Below are 20,546 nucleotides of genomic sequence, written 5' to 3'. Positions count from 1 at the left end.
GCATTGGATCGCTCGTTTGGTGAATCAAAATGTTTGTTCTCTGTCCCATGAACGTGTAACGGTACGATATTGGAAACATTTTAAGATATTCATTTTTGAAAACATGTATATCGTCGCTGATACCCGATAAGTATAATAATTAATAACTATGGCTTTAATTATAAAGGACGTCTACGGAAATACTATGATTATTGTTGCCTTTATCTTTTATCGCTGGATTGATTTTTTGACGGAAATCGTTTAGGTAATAATTAAAATAATAATAATAATAATATTAATAATTAGTTATTTGCACTATACTGTGTATATTTCGTTTTTTTGGTAAACTTGTCGTCAATGCCTAGATTAGTAATTATTACCAACGAACAATTTTTTTTCTGAATGGAAAGTGAATGAACAATAAATTATAGTATCTGTGTATTTTTATTTATTTAAATATTTTAATCATTATAAATAATATAAATATTCATAATAAAATGTATTACATACCTATCAAATTATTTGTCATAAATTCTTGTTAGTTTAATTATAATATGTATTATTTTATCGAGTGGGCGGTGTACTTAAATATTTTCTCTTTTAATTTCATTTTGTAACAAACAAACGTATAAGGAAAAATGGGCATCTTATAGGTGGTAGTTAATAACGCATAAATTATATAAACGATTCTGAAATGAAAATATATTCTCAATACATACCTAATCAATGATTTATCGTTAAATCTAATTCAATATTGTGAATAGTGAAATAGGTAGTAAAATACACATTGTTGAGTAACGACATGACGTGGAAATCACAAAAATAAATTTCAGTCACATTTGATAAAATGTATATAATATTATAATCTTAATTTAATTTACTAACATGAACGAAATAAATAGATACATTAAACAATTAGATAACCATTACGCCCAGTAGATGGCTTTTTCGAGTTCAAAATATATGGTTTACTAAGGCAACGAAAATCACGATTTACGGACGGACCACACTTCAGTGGGTACAATAAGTTAGGTAAGCCGTACAGAATACTTAAACGTCTCTGTAGTTTATCAACATTTATCGACTATATAGGACATTTAGTTGAATTTAAATTCTGGTTTTTTGAATTAATAACCAATAAAAATGTGCCCATACACCTAGTTGTTCACATTAAATTCTGATGAATATATACGGAATACATTAACGAATTGGAAAAGAAATTATGTACAGAATCCGTGAACACATAATATTCAAGACTGTCTGATAAATGTTAAATACTTTATGACGATCGAAATGTATTGATAATAATAATCGGTTGAAAATATTATACCAAATATTTTTACTGCGTATTCAAACTGTACACATAAATGCAAAATGCACAATACGTATATATTATAGGCATGTAATAATAGGTTATAGTGTTTAAAAACGCGATCATGCGCAGATTTATTTATTTATCTCTCGTGAATTATAATATATATTATATTATTATATTTTCGTCGTCTAATAATATTATGTTGCAATGCTCAACTTAATAAAAAAAAAAAAAAAAAATTAAAGTTTATTACGTCCTGCGAAGGTAGTACTTTCGGTGAAGTATAATGCATTATAATTGATATCCTGCTGGAAGCAAAATTTGCTAAAATACTAAGCGCAAAATCGGGTATCATTATTCATAACCTACCGGATGTAACGTTGGAGTCAGCAGTTTTTGTCATGACATTGACATTGGTTCACAATATACAGATGGTAGACGGGTGTTTCTTTCTTCGTTTTTTTTTTTTTTTTCTTAATATTTCTGCCAACCTGCAAACAGTAAATCGCGAATGTCAGGATATTATAATTTGGGAGGCGATAGTATATTTGCGTAGGTATATAATTATTTATTAGATTATTTTCGTCGATTTCTAAAAACACGTCTAGACATTAGAGTTGTATATATTATTGTGTATTATGACTAGGTCTGACGACAACGATAAACGGACAAATGACGCAGACAAAATAATCATAAATAATTATTATGAAACATTGTTGCGAAGTGAATAATAGTATTATCTATGCATTCACGCTATAATATGGTAATCGTTTATTTATCAACGTAAAACTGTAATCGATAATCAACAATCAATGATTTTCGTTACCCGTGGATGAATGACACATATTTTTCGATACCAATTTGTTTGTGATTTTAAACATTTTTTTTAGTTTGAATTACACATTAAATTAAAATAAATTAAACGTCTCACGCAAAAGCTTAAAATTTATCAAAAAATATTATCTTTTGATTTTTAGTATAAAAGTTATTATTGTGAGTAATCAATTTATATTATTAAATAGTTATGTAAAAATATTTAAGTCGAATAAGATAACGATTTCTATTTTACCGTAATATAATATTGTACATATAGGTACGCAATCTAACACTCTCATCTAAATAATTTAGAAAGCTTAAAAATCAAAAAAACTAAGTACTTAATACCTACAATTATTAGTTTCGTTATTCAAACAAGAACTTACATGTCTTAGTGTAAATTGTGAATCAGATGAATTTTTTGAAAATGCTGAATTATTGTAATCGAAATTTGAACGAAAATGTACAGAGTTATTCTGCTTTAGGTACTAAGGGCAATAATTGTCCATTAAATAGTTTGTAAACGGATACGAGCTTGATAATTATAATTAATTATGCGATATAAAATATTTGTTAATAATTACTACTAAGTCCCAGGTATACCCAGGTAATTTATCAATATTACAAAATATATTATCCCATTATATTATAGATTAATATTGCACCCAATTATTTGTTAAAACAAAAGTACAAATAATATCTTTTTACTAGACTATTATCCCAAGTATTTAGTAATAATTATATTTTAAAGTGGAACAACTCTAAAACATTTCGTTCAAATTCCGATTGAAAATAAGTCAATATTTTTTAGAAAAATCTTCTGATTTACGATTTTCGTTACAATATGTAGTTAGGTTCTCATTTGAAAAACCAAAGTTGGTCAAAGTATACTCCTTTTAAATGTTGTGAAAAAGCCAAGTACCTATTCGAAAATATCGCTTTTAACTGCATACACTTCAAAATTCTAAAAATCAGGATTTGAATATGTCATGCACGATATAAACATAAAAATAAGGTGTGCTCAATAAATCACCCTATGTATAATTATTTTTTTTTTTGAACTCTTCAGGATATTATCTGTCACTGGATGTCACATATGTGCATCATAATATAGGTACCTACTATGTATAATTGTCATGTAGGTAATGGCCCTAAGTGCCTATCATGTTCCGATAATATACTATATAGTAGGTTTTAGGTATATATAAAAATATGTATATATATAAATAATATGCTATACCTATGCGGTTTGTAGAAATACACGTGCAAAAGTCATCTGGATGAAGTCACTATATACACACCGTATAATATTATACTACTACAACTATATCCCACTCTACCCACCCACTATTTAAACACACAGCACATGTGTGCCATATTTTTATATTACGGCGAATAGACAGTTGACACGCTGTCGTACTTAAAATATATTATACACGTTATAGTGTCTCACCATTATGTTTATGTCAGCGCGTCAATAACTTTTTATAATTAATATTTTTGAAATACTTATTACCTCTGTTGTAATATTACTATAGAGAGTGGAGAGCCACACGGTTAGTATACTACGGTATGTATATCCTAGTCCGTAGTATATCATGCGGTAGTACTATATGGCTTACTAAGGCCGAAATCGGAAATTTAAAATCTTCTCGTGTTTCTTAAAATGCTGTGTTAAAAATTTAATATTTTTTATAGTGGATAATTGCTGATTGCCATCAAAAATTCAATTAGCTTAGTATGTTTTTGAAGATTTGGTGGGCGCACACGAACACATACGGTGCACACAGAGTGACTCGTCTAGAATGGTCGCGAGAATTGAATTATATGCATACTATATTTAATTATATGTAGGTATATTCATAATATACTTCAAGACCCAATTTCCCAACTGATACTTGTATACCTTTTAAAGAGTATAGTTACGGCGCAACAAGCATCTTTTTGATTAATTAATCTTCGCCGCTCTCTTTTTTTACCCTGAATTGTATACCACGTGGTTATTTTAAAAACGTTGCAGACGTGTCTATAAATCAAAATAAGGGTTTTACATAAGCAACTATAAAATAGATGAAATATTTGTAGTCTAGTATCTGCTTATTATAATACTCGGGAAAATGTTTATAAACTATAAAATGTATTTTATGTGAAATCATCATTATTCTCATATAGTTTAAACCTATTATCTATGGATGGATAATTGTATAATACGTTTATATTATCCGTCGTAACTAGTATAGGCATATCTAATTAAATAACTCAGAAATAACTCGTTTGTATTTCCATTGAGAAGCATCAACAATTTCAAAAAAAATCATCTGGTTAACAATATATAGAACAATATGTAAAACGTAGGAACAGTTAAAATGATTTCATAAATGAAAAAAAAATAAAAAAAATTTGTATAACTTTTCACTGTTCAAAAATATTGTTAAAACAATCCAAGTATTTGAAAATAATGGTCTTTTAGGTAGGCATAATATACCATGTATTTCAAAATTTCAAAAATTAGAATCTCGAAAACCTTGGTTCCTGTTAGGTATTAATTATTAGCGGATCACTCTGTATAAGTGAGTGATTTTCAATGCCTCGAGTGTATTATAACGTACTTTGCGTTTCACCGCGTTGGTCGGAGGTGGACCTCCGCAGACGTATATTTCAATCGTCATTCGCATTCGCGCAATACGTGTGATTCCATAATAACTGTAAAACATTTAGCAAACCATATAGCCTATAGGTAATAATATTATGTTCCACTCTCGAATATTCGCGATGATATTGATTCGTGATTGTATATTTAAGTGCCATGATCGCGCGTACCAATAATACAGCCGCCGTCCCCAATATATGGCAAATTATACAAGTCAGGTGTTTGCAGGGGTCAACCAATGGACCACCACGAATCGCCTCCCTTTAGCACGTGTTGTATATAAATTATTTTTAATTAAGTATAAAAATATTAATGTTATTTTTTCCGTACGCGTATAATATAATATTATGAAAGTCTTGATTGGTCGAGATTGTTTTTATTTGATAATTTTTTGTTTTTTATAACCTCAACTATATTATATTTCAGCGATGCCCCCCTTAAAAAAATCCTAGACATGCCACTTAACGCCTTCCTAACAGCGTTGTATTACGATGATGGGGCTTTGCATCGCGTTTAGAATGGGTATTGTTAAACGCAAACGACACAAATTACAAAATATTATATTGATTTATTCACTAAAATATTATAGTATCTACCTACATGTATAGCATACTGGTATTATGCTTATGGTATTATTGTAACCGACAAGGTTCTATTGGAACCAACTGCTTTTCTCTCATATTCTCGTACTCAGCCGTTTCCGTATTATAGTTGTTGTAGGTAGGAGGTAGTCACCTTATTATTGCAAATTTCCATCGTGTGATGCGCATGCATAAACATTATATACACCAACAACATAATATCCATATACCACGGTATTAACGAGTGGCAAGTACACTTATTAACATAACACATCAATTAGTAATAATTATTAATAAATGTATAATATTTATATGCAATAATACGATACGCATAGGTAACAAACCTATCCATATATCGTCAATATAATGTACAATTCATGATCATCATAATAATTACGTACTATATTTAGAAATAACAGATTTATGAGAACTGATAATATTGTAATTAGTTCATAATATATACATTTTTTTATGATTTCAATTACTTTCCAATGGCCAATGCGTGTAATAATATTAGACTAGGTAATACATCTATTTCTAGTATAGTTAGTTTAAATAGTCCCAAATCATGAACCTATATATGCTTTAAGGAAAATAATAAATACGCTTGACAAATTTCAACACAATAAATAATTAATAAATATTTTAAAATAAGTTAATATAACACAAATCACTAATAACTATTTAGTATAATATGTACACACGACAACATTAAGATCTAACGACGTTACAGCGCGATACTGCAGTATTCAAAGTTCGTTTACAAATCTAGGTAACTCTGTGGTATAGTATGTACTCAATGTAAATAATTGCATATAATATTATAACGTTAAGTATTTAGGTATAAACGGCTCTAATGCCCTCGTAAATTAATTCGATTTCGACGTTAGATGAAGTAATCGAATATGCTGTCAACTTTCGCTCTTCTTTTTCTCTTCGTCGCTTTCCTGTTGCTCTTGTAAAACGCTTTAAGCGTGGGCCCGAGAACTCCGGTCAAATAGTTGTGCATCGCTTTGCATTTCCTTTCGCTGTTTACGTCGTTCGACGCTCCCCAAATGATCACGCCAGACGCGTCGTTTTTCTTCGGAATTGAAAACGAATTCATCAGATCAGCCTGAAAAAATACCGTCGTTGGGATAAAATCAGACGAAGAAGCGATAAAAGTGAAAAATAAAAGTTTGTTATTATGATGTCGTCTCCGCAAGCATTCGGATACTCTGAAGTGACGGATCTATAATTTGATATTTTATTTGGCGAGGAGAGCAAACGGAAGCGAAATCCTGCGCAAATGTCACTACACCTGTACCACACATTTTTCTTGTGATTTAATGCTTGAAGGTGGCTTAAAAACATTCATTAAAACTACAACGTTTAAATAGTTCTTTATAAAATACGTATGATTAGTGCTAAATGGTACTGAACTATTAAGTTACTACGATTACTAAATCAATATAATCAATTTATCAGCGTCTTATATATAGTTATTATATTTAATGTAGTGACTATTAATAAAAACATTACCAAATTTGGGACCAATTATGGGACCAATATTGTAAAATTTATTATGTTGAAAATGTATTTGTAAACTGTTATATTATTTTTAATTTGTTATAGTTTCGACATTAAATTGCCTATATAAAACACCTTAAAAATGTGTGTATGATGACTTTTATAAAATTCAAGTATTAATATTTTTTTCTTGTCACATTTAGTGTGAATTCAACAACTATTATGAAAATAAAAATTAACAACATGAGTTTGTTATTATTTATTTTAATCTTGTTGGAAAATCCATGTTGCGTGATATTCATAATTTTTTCTAACGTTATCGTATTTCATAAACAATTATTTAATAAATTATAATTCAAACAATTTTTTCCTAATAATATAGTATCAGTTTTAGTCATTTTTAGAAGAAAAATATGGCTACTTTTTCAATGCTTGTTTTTGGGAAAACATTTTTTATTTCAATATTTCACACTTGATTAATTTGGATGAAATAATTATAAAAAAAACAACATTTTACAAGATTCTCAAATATTTTCATGAAATTTAAAAAAACTGGAATAAGAGTATTGTTTACAATTGATATTTTAGATTGCGTGAATTATTAAAATATTTTGAAATAATAATAAACCTACTCAAGTGGCCTACTCACATGACATGGACATATCCGCCACGTGCCAAGTATGTTCGACCTTTTTATTTATAGGAAATAATATATTTTAAACGTGTTAAAATATTATCCTTACAGCTTTGCGAAACGTGAAGTTGTGAAATAATATAATTACGACCTAATATGGACTCGTCGGTTGAATGTCAGAATTTATAACGATAGTGCGTTTAATGTCATTATATGTAGGTATGCATATTTTACATTATAATTTAATATAATTTATTCTCGACATAGTTATTTTTATTTTTATTTAAATAATATGTTATTCAAGTTTAATCTCGATTTAAGATGTTATTATGTTAAAATTCATTTTTCTTGGTGCGTATTGTGAATATTGTAAATATTGTATCCTGAAATTATAATTACCTTCTCTACAAATTGTTTTGTGTCATAGTATTTAATCCAAGTGTATGGATAAACAATTTTTTTCGTATTACCCATGTTTCCCACACGTATTGCTTCCGCCATTCTACCTTGCATAAATCTAGATCTCTTTTCTGAGCTCATATTTTCGTATTTAAAATATAAGGACGGAAAAATAGCTGTACTTTCTTCGAATAACCATTTTGATCTACAAAAATAAACAATAACTTTATTAACACAACATTTTTCATTAATTTACATTTGTCCCTACTTATAATATTGCATGACATTTAAGATGTAACATATTATTGAAAGGACAAACATAAATTTAATTTCATTTAGGTAGGTACCTACCTACTTAGTACCAACTATTTAAATTCAATTAGTAGTAAAAATAATAAAAATTTTAATTACATAAATGTTGGAGCACAAATAAATTATTTTAACCAGTAAACATTTATTATCTCGAAAATTGTTATTAGCATTTTTTAAAATACTTTATTTTATATAATTTGAAGTCAATATAATTCAAATTCTTAATTAAAATATTTTTAGTACTTTATTATCGTTTTCATTTTCTAAAAATTTTATCTTTTTTTAATCAGATTTAATTTGTATTTTACAAGTAATCAGAATAATATTATTTTTAAGAATTTCTATAGAATAAATATAAATCGATGTATACTTTTAAAAGAATCATCCTGTGTTTAAAAAATAAACTGATCACGGGTGCAATAATTTAAAAAAAATATGGTAAGTTAATATACAAATAATGCATTAAATAAAATAATAAAATAAAGTTGTTTGTTTCTACTTATATGTTTTATTATCAAAGACATGTTTTTAAATATTTAATATTTATAATTTATAAATGTAACTATATCGTATTTTGTGGAACCACAAGATGCCGGTTGCTTACTGAATGTGTGTTTAATATTGTGTTAACCTGTATCATTGACAACTTATATAACTATCAATTAAGTATTCTAGCTTGGAGAGAAATTATTTAAAATAATTATTTGTTTTTAATAATTATCAGCTACAATAATTGGCTATTAAAATTATATTAACTTACCTACTACCTACTATTATTTAAGACTCGATGAATAAATATTATTTTATATAGTAAAGTATATTTAGATATTTAATAACAATAACTAGTAGTTCAATATTTATCCATGACTTCATGCACTTATTAAAGTATATGAAAATATGAAAACAGTTTTATGAACCAAACTAATCGTGTATAATTTTTATAATTAATAAGAAATTATACCTATTGTAAAAGAAAAAGAATGTCTTTAATTTACTGAAAAACTCAGTTGTAACATAATACTTTTAGTTAGAAAAAATAAACTGTTTTTATAATACACATTTTTAATTATTATAATTATTTATACTACCAACGCACCTATAATAATAATTATAGCAATAAGTCTTGTTATTATTGATAACAATTATGGTGGTTATAATGTGTGCATTGAACTGTTTCACTTTAGTCATCGGTTAATTTAATTATTTTTGTAATTTTATTGTAACAATTAATGTATTTATTAATTATTATAAAATCAACTGCACGAAAATAAAATAAAATATTTCAGGTTTATTTTTTATGCCGGGTGACGGAGAAAAATTACTGTAAGCCGTTTGTACAATTTAGTAAAATTCTCTAATTTTCCTTTTTAGGTTAAAGCCTAGTAATAGTTTTAAATGTCTACAACTAATCTCCTTCGCTGTTTCCTATCAATGGTGGTGCCTGATGCACTACGGTACATTTATACTCATGTCAAATTTCTCTAACCACTGTGTCATACCATAACTACCACGGTTTTATACTAACTGTTTTTCAATTCAATATATTGTACTATGGCTGTCCTGGACATCCGGCCTACATGTTTTAACCATTTAATCATAACCTATTTTATTAATCATGAATTTTATAGGATTCGGTATACTTATAGTGTATCTGCCACAGATCGTCTTTCTTCCTTATCCTCAATATTTCCCGGTCCATTCACTATACCTATGTATGTTTCTATATATTATGTTCCTTACAAACTCCGTTATTGTTTACTAATCACTAAATAACGATTCGCGTCTTACGAGCACGGAGTAGATATTATATTTTATACGTAGATGCACTCCGCCACATCTCTATACAGTATGGCTTTGATTATAGAGCCTATTTTTTATTTCACGTTGCAAATTAATATCGCTGCTTGCGTCAGTTCGATTTCATTGTGCACGTTTCATTTCGTTTACGTTAACTTTCAAATGATTTAAATGTCTCAATTATTTAAACAAATAAACCCTGGAATCTGGCCTGAATATACTGAGTTTATTAATTGTGAATAAAATGGTTATACACTAAGATGGCTTTATAAATATATAATATCTTAGTACCTATTATAAGTACTATACATGTATATAGGTACTAAAAAATATTATTTGTTTAAAAGTTTTATCTATTTTTAAAAACTTGTTTCTTCTCTACATACTTATAAAAATATATTTATAGATTTTAGATTGAATTATGACCAATATCGTATTCACAACTAACTATGCGAATTTCATTAAGTATTGCCTTTAGGTTTCTGTTGCTGTAAAAAACTCCAGAAATGATACACATTTATCTCTAAAAATTGAATTTAAAATTGGTATAGGTAGGAAAGTTTTCTGTTATAATTGGATATGCGTTGAAATTTATTATATTATATGATATTACGTATCAATTATCAAGATTATCCGACCGATGGTTCAAAACGATAGGTTTATCAATAATTTAATGGATTTATACGATTTATCGTAGGTACCATTTTTTTATTAAATTAATATTATGTCCTTTGTATAATGTTGTAGGTACATTACTTTTCATTATTTTTCATCACATTTGATGAACATTTTGCTTGATCGTTCTTTGGCGTATAGTTGAAACAAAATGGATATCCATAGTATCCCCAATATGCATTTGGCCTTAATGACTTAGCAACTTGTAGAGTTCGTTTTAGGAACTGTATTGCTGCTTTTTCAAATTTTCTCGAAGCCTAAAAAATATTTTAAGCACATGGACTGAGGTAGCATACATTTATATGAAATATAAGTGGGTATGCACTAGACAGATTATAAAAAAGGAGAGTGAAGACTTTCACGTTAAAGACGTTGATTGATTAAAACTTAAAAGTGTATACGACCGAAAGTGAGTTAGGTATAAGCTATTAATTAATATTTTCGTGCCATATTATTATGTTTAGTTTATTTACGGAAACACCCAATGTTGAGCAAGTCTCTTAAAACGCATAGTGTTACTAGATGAGTCCATAGACATAATAAAAAAATGTAAAATTCCTTAAGAAAACGTCTCACCCGCGTGTGTTGTTTACTCCGTCTTACAAGTGTGTAACATAAGAAATGTACGTTTAATTATTGTTTATAGCTTCGTTAGTTGTAATATTAGATTGCATTTATCTGAATTGAAATTAATGGAAACAACATTTGTCATGGTTTGATATGGTGTTTTTCTATGTTTTGATTTTAAGCGAGTGATGAGCTTTTTTAAACTGTAATAATATGATACACGATATAAGACGGAGACAACAAATGCGTTCTTTGTTGATATTTTTTTTATGTATATAACAGGGAAGTCGCTCTGTTGCTTATTAGATTTGGAATGTACCACGATTTTGAAAAGTAAGGCACTAGGGATTTTCTAATTATTGTATGCCCCACAAAGAACCAATTTAATTCAATTTGATTCAGAACCACACTTAAAGTTTAAGATTGAAGCATCTTTTCTGCTTCAAAAGCTAATGAAAGATACAAAAATAAATAAAAAAACACAAAAACCACACACACATCATAATTTTATTGTAAAACCAATACATTCATCCAGAGCGAAGAATCTAAGATAATCTGATTATTAATTGTTTTTAATTCAATAACTTTTTTATTCAACAACTTAAAAAATGTAGAATATTTAGTATGTAATTTTTTAACAAAGATGGCAGAAAATGTGATGCAAACATTATCAGCCAAATTGTATAAATCAATTACTAGAAAAATAATGATTAAAGAAAGAAATATTGATCAAAACCTTAAATTTTAACGTCAAATTACTTTGAACCTTACTAAACCTACAAATTCATTGTTTCCATCAACATACTAATAGATTTGTAAATCTGTAACACACAATTAAATTTTAATTCACAATCTAATTTGATAATTTAGTTTTTAATTATAATATTTGTATTAGGGCGTTACTTTTAATTAAATTTGCCAAACGTTTCAACATTTTATTTTTTTTATCAACAGTGTTGAAAAAAATATGTATTTTACTCTACAGTGATGGAGTTGTCATCTAATAAATTTTGAATATAATTATTACTAAGACACAATATTGATAGATATAGACATCGGAATTTTTTTATTAAGGATACAAAAATATATACCTCTTTTTGGAGATCTTCTTTTTGCCAATACGGATGATTATATTTCTCAATTTCCATGGAATAATCTTTATATGGTGATAATGATCCAAAATTTTCTTCATACATAGGACGCCAATGTTCAAAATCAATAATAGCTAACCCTAAACATCAGTATCATTTGCTTAATACAGTAAAAAATCATAAAACTATTATTTTATAAATGTACCTATTATAATACATTTATACTTAACTATTTATTTAATGTTATATCTGGTTAGGAAACCACGTATTGTTATTATTATTATTATTATTATTGTTTTAATTCGTTGTTTTGTAATTTGTAGTAATGTGTTAATAAGGATATTATCTTGTAATACCTATTATTTAAATATCTTCGTATGTGTAATTATAATGATAGTTAGGCGTGTATTGTTATCGTTATTTATAAGCATGTTATATTAATATAATTACTTTTATTGCCACAAATCGTATTATATAATTAATTTCGAACAAATTTGAAAAATGTTTAATGGTCCTTAATGGTTACATAGGTATATATATTATGTGAAATTTCCGTTTTTCATAATAATACTGCAGTTGCATGCTGCATGCACAGATAATATTATAATGGACACGTACCTACGACGTACCTATATAAATATATTGTACTATATGACCTTGTGTTATTACTTATTGTTTATTGTTTGCTCAGTGATTACTCACCCGAGAAACTTGGGTCCGGCACTAGCTTGGTGACTAGGTCTCTGGTGAATAATTCCAGGTGTTTGGTGAGGTTGCCCTCGTGAGGTACACCGCCGTTCCTGATGACGTGCTCGCCCCGGGAACCACCGCCTTGCATCAGGGCTGGAAACAGTCCCGGGTCGTAGAGCAAACTGATCTTGTCACCTCGGAAGTTGTCGTCGGCGTTCTGCTGTATGCCCCATTCGGCCACTTCGTCGAATTTGTACCCATACTTGTGACACTGGAACGTGGGCACGTTCCAGTACACGCGGAACTCATCTAACTGCACGTCGTTGTACTCGTCCGCTTCGTACGTCGTCGATGTGTAGTCATCGTCGTACTTGGGATACAGGATTCCCCTGTACGTGCTATCGTCGAACAACCTATGTATGCACACACACACATATATTTAGATATACATAATGTTATTATGTTAAAATATTCGAAATTTTATTTGCATTTCTAAATCCTCGTTCACGCAGGTACCGTAACCGTGGATTTATATTACGCTATATAATCCAGTTAACGAAATACAGAAACCGCGTCTGCACTGATTGAACGGATTAAGAATAAACAGCGTTTTTAATATTTCAGGTTAGTTATACGGTTTATATAATATATTATGGATATAATGGACTATGGATTGGTATCCATATACTAACCCGCGCGAATTTTGGTGGGTAATGATAATGACTTGTTAGCTCTCGTAATATCGTATCTACTAACTCTCTCGAATATGACAGGCTTTGAGTGAACTTTATTTTAATTTTTCAACTATTGTTTTAAAATGTTAATAAATACGATGATTATTGATTCTACAAAAAGTACCTACAAGTGGTAAAATTATTGCTAATATTACCTGAAGTATTCCATTTCCACAAAAATTATAGTAACTACCTACCTACATCTGATATTATTTAATCAAGTCATGAAATATATAAACAATTGCAAATTATAATCATACAATAATTGTCAATATCGGTTTAACAAGGTGTACCTAATATCTATTGGCTGATAACAATATTTTTTGTACCTACTATTAACTTATTATCAAATAGTGTGTCATTTTATTTTTTATAGATAGATATACTTAGGTACTTATGTTAGGGAAAATGTTATGGTTTTTATAATAAGTTTCAATGATGATGCAATTTTTTGGTTTTGAGATTTAATCAAAAGTTATGTTAAAAGTAATTGTTAATTTATTCTATTCAAATAGTCAAACGTAAGAATGTAATCATTTATTCAAAAATAAATGAAGTAGGTAATATAATAATTTCAACAACATATTTAGAAAGGAAGAAAATGTAACGTCAAATATAATCTTTTCGTCCAGTTTTCAATTTTACTACTATTCTAACAACCTATTTCATCCAATTTATTGATTAACATAATTAGGTAAAATAATACTGGTAGAACCGATCCATGTTTTGTATGAAAATAAATTTGTAACCATTTAATTTTATTTCTTTTTATATGGAATAATTTTTACATTGTTTATAATGACTATAAATATAAAATAAATGTATTTTATGAAATAGGATCGAATTACTGAAATACAATTTTTCAACTTATGAATTAAAGCGAATTAAGCTAACATATTGTATTTTTTTAAATAAAATGATATAAAATATAATATTTATCACTATGGAATACCAATTACCTGTTATATGAATACAGTATTCATTAATATGTCATAGAGATATTGTACACGTGCTGTGTCAGTATTCAAGGTGAACAATATAATTTAAACAGAAATAATATTTTTTAGATCCAAAAAGTGAGGATAATATAAACTATGTCGTTAATAAGTTATTGAAATGTATTCAATTGGTTGTTATACCATTTTTAAAACATTACTCAAAATGTAATAATATAATGTACGTTGAATATTGCTATTGTGTATTTAACAAACAACTCATTGATATTATCGATATTTATTTTAAAATAGTTCTAAATATTTTGAATTATTTATTTTTATATTAAACATTTGAAGAATATTATTCGATAATAGATCATTACAGTCTTATTATTTATATATACGAAAAGTTAAAACTATACGCTGTATACTATTTTCCTTGTAATGTAAATATTTTACTTAATTACACAATATTTTATAACAAATAATGTTGTAATATAGTAAATAATTATAAAAGTTATTTAATAAGATTTCCGTATTAAAAAAACAAACACTGCAATACTAACGTTTAATGTTACCTAAACCTACAAGAGAAAAAAAAAATAATAAACCATAGACGCGTTAAATTATTGTTCCGCATGAGATGTAAGGGTTATGTAAATTAAATTAAACAATATTTACCAAACTATGATATGGCCACCACTCACCATAAAATGTTATTATATTAATTTATAATATTATGGTTACTTAATTTTTTTTTTATTTTTAAATAAAACATACTAACATTTTTTCTTTAAAATATTTTTATTATACATTTAGTATCAAAATATAATCTGTAAGCTCACGATGCATTTCTGTACTTTGCGTCTTTGAACAGTATTGTGTGTTACCACTTTACCAGTATTATATGATGGATGATGATCCTACCTATTATAGATTTAAAACTTTAATAGTATTATGAGTTTGACATTGTTTTTATTATCAAGAGGACGTCGTACCCCGGGTTAGGTTAGGTCAGATTAGACTGAAGCCCCCCAGAATTGTTTGAAACACACTCAGGTTTTACGTGGGTGGTCGGTAGGAGGTCCTCTTAATTAAAGGAATGCTATAGTATTTTAGTCTGGTGCATACTAATTGAGTCCCTATACTTGGACAGGAAAAAAATAATATACTATTTGAGTCCTGAGTGCCCGGGTATATACAATCGAAAAATATAGATACCAATTGAGTCCTCAATTATTGGGAAACAAAAAAATATATACTAATTGAGTCATATGATTATTTGAGTAAAATTTAATAATAGACATTATAATCAACCGTACGATTTGAATATTATATTGTACAATTTTAATCTCATACATTTTTGCCACTTAACGTAATTTAGGTATCTATGCATGTAAAGTCAGCGATAAACGTAGTTATTAATTTCATATAAAACGGAATAACGTTTTCGTCTTTAATTATTTAACTTCGTGAATGAATTCTGACAATTAATAGAAATGCAATCGTAGACGGTAGACGTGGTATTGAAGAAGAAACATGAGAATTCTACACGGTGGTGCGGCGGCGCTCCCAGTGAAAGTGTACACGATTTTAAGTAATTAGCAGGAAATTGTACATCGCGAATTCCGACTCTCACGCATCTTATTGTGTTCATGAACTTGATGAGGTCAGGTCGTAATGTCATAGAGTAAGAGTACTGACCACAAATATAAAATTATATATTCCATATTTTTATACTTGGCGCGTATTTCGATCATTTGTTTTTAGGGGCTATGGCTGCACTTGCGCGGTTCTTGTGACTCTTTTACATAATTTTGTGATTTTGTGATTTTCCCCGAACTTGTACTCTGCACGACGTATATACATGCATATTATCTCACAACCTTGTGATATTATTGTATAAAACGAAAACAAAATTTTACAACTTGTATACATTAAACGGTGAAAGTGAAGTATAAAGACTATGGAGCGTAGGTACATAAACATGATATGTTAATAATTGCAAATACAAATTTGTGGTGGCAACGAATGTTATATTTTATATTGCGTGTAATTTATAGTTTCGAATATTTAGTAGTTATATATTAGTTATTATTACTATTTAGTTACACACCACCCGTCTTACCGCGGATACCTACCTAGTCCCTGAGTATGCATTGGCATAGTCCGAATAGTATTTTGTTCTTTCGTGACATTACTACACATAATATTATAATAGTAAGTTAATAATGTTGTTCGCAGCCCATTAAACTGACCCAGTTCCGTTTAAATAAAGCCTAATATTTTTATCGTGTTATCAATCTTACGCGCGATATAAATTGTAATGTTGACACTTGCCAGGCTTTATCATTTAACAAGTATATTATTACCGTGATCATTTCTATGTATTTATAATATTATGAAAATATACAAATTCTGCCAAAACATCCGAATTTTTAATATACTGTTATGGGTTCTGGCGAATACCCAGTCCTTACTCCTTAGTCCGCTATACGAAAATTTTCTATACCTAGTTATTCTTAGCAATCTTGGGGAAAAAATTATACATCGTTTAATTAGATATTTACCTAAGTACCAAATATTTGAAATTAACAAATTTACAAATTGTATAATTAAAATATAGGTACGTTATACAATATACATACACATACATGTACGCGCTTTATTTATTTTATAAAATTATCAATACTGTAATTAAACAATGGTATGTAGCTGAAAAAGTTTTCATAAATACACTTAAGTAATAATCAGTTTATTACTTATAGGTATAGGTAGTTAATCAATTTATTACATTAAATAAGAATAATTAGTTATAGAAGAAAAGCAGAAAAACTATAAAAAGTATCACAGTATTTTTTACATCAAATATTTATTTTCATATAAAAATAAAACTAGTTTCGAACGTTGTTCATCTTCAAGCTACTACTAAAATAAATAATTAAACATAAAATTAAATATGAAAATCATGAACGCATCAAAATTTAAATAATTAACAATAAAATATTAGGTACAACAATGTTTGTAGTATTGTTCATTTGATAACAACATATTTTGGTTGAAATTTACAAGAACTATAACTTTTATTTTTATATTATAATCTATAATATTTAAGGGATAAGGATGATGTAACCCTAAAAAAATGTAACCTTAATCTTTTTCATTATTATTTAATATTTGCATACCTTCTACTTTAATTACTCGAAGTATTGTAAATTATAGGTAGGTATAATAGTATAGATAGAAACTATTTTAATCTTAATGACCATTTCCAAAATTAGGTTATATATATTAATATAATATAATATAATATACGAATATACCATAGTATAGTTTATGGTTTATGGTTTATCTGGTTGCATCGTAAATATGACAATTAGGAGTATCTTAGCCGGTAAGAGTAATTAATTAATAACTAAAATGTTTATCGTAAGTATTTACATTTTTTATTTTTTTTTCAATTGAACCTAACATTATGAATAATATATCTTACATTTTTATTATCCACCTACTAAAATATACCTACAACAAATTTGATTTCTTATGACTTGAACTATTAGTAATGATGTTAACTAATATATCCACGATAAAATCAATAGAATTTCGATATAAATAATCTAGTTTTTAAATGAAATCGTTTTGGAGGTCTGTAAAATAGATTTAATAAACATTATATTGTACTTGGTATAGACCTATAGTTCAAATAGAAATTATTATTTGCTACAAATTTTTTATATATTATTCATAAGTTAATTGTTTTTTTTATTGATATTGTTGTATAAATTACTTGCATGAATTATTATATTATATTATAGTGTTCCAACTTCCCTAAATAAAATGGTACGTTAAATAGGTATATTTATAATTTTATAAAATGTTTGTATGATAAATTATAATTTTTAAACTGTTTTATTCAATTGAAAAATAACTTAACGCGGATGGTATCTATGTAACCATTTAATAATATGCACTTTCAAAGACTTAAGTACACGTAAATACAATTTATAAAATTGTATTACACGTGAACATCTATTAGGTAATTTCCACCTATTTCAACACCAATGTTTTCCAAAAATATTATTTATTATTTATTGTTGTTTCTTATATGCTAGCTGTCGGGGACTTGGTTATACATTTATAATACAGTAAAACTTCCATTTAACAAAAATATGTTCTGCTTAAAAATATGTTCTCCAATCAATTCAGAACAAAATGTATTTAATTCTATTTAACGAATTTTTTTTTAATACGAATTTTTTTTGTTGCACACATGAGACTTCGTAATATGAAAGTTTAACTATATATACAATTTAATCGTTTTGAAATAATTTTAAATTTATTTTCACTTTTTGTGTATTATATAAAAAAAGACGTACTAATTTTAGTTACCACTTACCATGAAATGCTGAAGGACCTGGTTGATGGGACGTGCACAAGAAGAAGCAGCAGTGAATACAAGACGGCGGCGGCAGCGACCGGTTCGGGTACCTGCGACGGCCGTAGGAGACTCTTCGACGACGAGCGGCAGCGCGTCATTTCCAAAAGACGTTATGCAACTAAACGCACACTTTTCCGTCTCGATTCGTCTATTAAAAACGCACTCGCCCAAGTTCCCCCACCCCCTCCCCCTTAGACATCACCCACAATCACGCGGTGAGAATATAATGTACCTACAATATACTTATATTATTATGAAAATAATTAAAATAAATGCAATATAGGAACCTATATAGCCATTCGTATACACTATACATAGGTATACAGTTATGCGTACGAGTATGTACTTATATAAGTCAAGTTTATAAATTATATTATACGAGGTATACCACTCAGACGTGGATCTAGTAAACTGAAATTTGAAGCTACATCTTTCCAGAAACAATACAAATCTACTTTTACATAATAGATTATTCTATTATGTAGATATTACTAGATAACATTACAATATTACATATAGCTAAGTATATATTATATTAGGTAGGTATATCTAAGTATACCTCCTAAGATTTCAAGTTTGATATAAAAATATTAAAATTTTCATTTATATGTTAAATTGATGTTATTTTAAGACGTATAAACTATTTATTATAATATAAAGAAATATATAATACCTGTATAAAATTTCCAAGGAGGGAGGCTATAGGCCCCTTAGCCCACTATATCCATGCAGGTACCTATTGTATTAATAGTTATTGTATCATCATCTTGAGACTTGACGAAAGCACGACCATATTTTAATATGCCGTACATACCAAGGTGACCACGGAAGTCTCATGACCACGCGGTAGATCTGGAACTACTTAGCATCTCCATTATATACCTATAAAGGTACTAATGATTAGTGTGAATACTGAATAGTGTTAAGTATAGACTATAGATATGTACCGACTAAATTTTACAAATTTCACAACGCACGCGTTTCAATAATAATACATTTAAATACGTTTTAGCTATGCACACGCGGATTGCGGATAACATGTTTTAGCTACAGTGCTACACGTCGACTATAAAACAATGTAAATATTAGTAATAGGTTACTATTATTATTATATTAAGTACCTACAACAGTGGTTACAAACACGCACACGTTTTGGTGTTAATCATCGTTCGTCAGCGTTTGAAATACCTCGCATTGAGATTGTATAAAAGTATAATAACAGTAGTTATTAGAGATATTTTTAACCATAGACAATTATATTGGTAAGTTAGGTACTTACCTGTTATTCGAGTATAGGTAATATTTTTGTCTGTTTGTTTTTCACCTATTACCTACCTGGTTAGTTTTTTTCAAGTTGTACCAAACACTATATGAGGTATATATAATGGCTAATTTATTGCAGTGTTAGTAGTTAGTACTTTATT

The 20,546-nt window shown here is 28.0% G+C and overlaps 1 protein-coding gene across 2 annotated transcripts; it reads right to left on the bottom strand.

Annotated features, from left to right (window-relative positions):
* Window positions 1-5,761: 5,761 nt before the first annotated feature.
* On the bottom strand, window positions 5,762-20,208 carry LOC132949222 (hyaluronidase-like). Of its 2 annotated transcripts, XM_061019999.1 has the most exons (8): window positions 20,070-20,208; window positions 19,796-20,004; window positions 19,081-19,240; window positions 13,028-13,428; window positions 12,326-12,465; window positions 10,749-10,924; window positions 7,884-8,088; window positions 5,762-6,455 (listed from the first exon to the last, which is right to left on the bottom strand). In XM_061019999.1, the coding sequence occupies exons 3-8, from the start codon at window positions 19,218-19,220 to the stop codon at window positions 6,228-6,230; spliced, it is 1,290 nt and encodes a 429-aa protein (XP_060875982.1). In that variant the 5' UTR covers window positions 19,221-19,240; window positions 19,796-20,004; window positions 20,070-20,208; the 3' UTR covers window positions 5,762-6,227. The 2 variants fall into 2 exon arrangements, with proteins under 2 accessions (XP_060875982.1, XP_060875981.1); XM_061019998.1 differs by lacking the exons at window positions 19,796-20,004; window positions 20,070-20,208 and having other exon boundaries at window positions 19,081-19,308.
* Between the last annotated feature and the right edge of the window lie 338 nt (window positions 20,209-20,546).

This window comes from Metopolophium dirhodum, chromosome 7 (assembly GCF_019925205.1).
Source record: "Metopolophium dirhodum isolate CAU chromosome 7, ASM1992520v1, whole genome shotgun sequence".
NCBI lineage: Eukaryota > Metazoa > Arthropoda > Insecta > Hemiptera > Aphididae > Metopolophium > Metopolophium dirhodum.
This window is presented reverse-complemented; position numbering and strand designations above follow the sequence as displayed.

Bases quoted from the DNA above. Each gene is read 5' to 3' on its own strand.
- LOC132949222 (XM_061019999.1), bottom strand. From the start codon at position 19,220: ATGACGCGCTGCCGCTCGTCGTCGAAGAGTCTCCTACGGCCGTCGCAG. The intron at 13,429-19,080 runs GTAAGTGGTAAC...GTGCATACATAG, and splicing joins AGGTCCTTCAGCATTTCATG to GTTGTTCGACGATAGCACGT. The intron at 6,456-7,883 runs GTAATTATAATT...GTATTTTTTCAG, and splicing joins CAAAACAATTTGTAGAGAAG to GCTGATCTGATGAATTCGTT.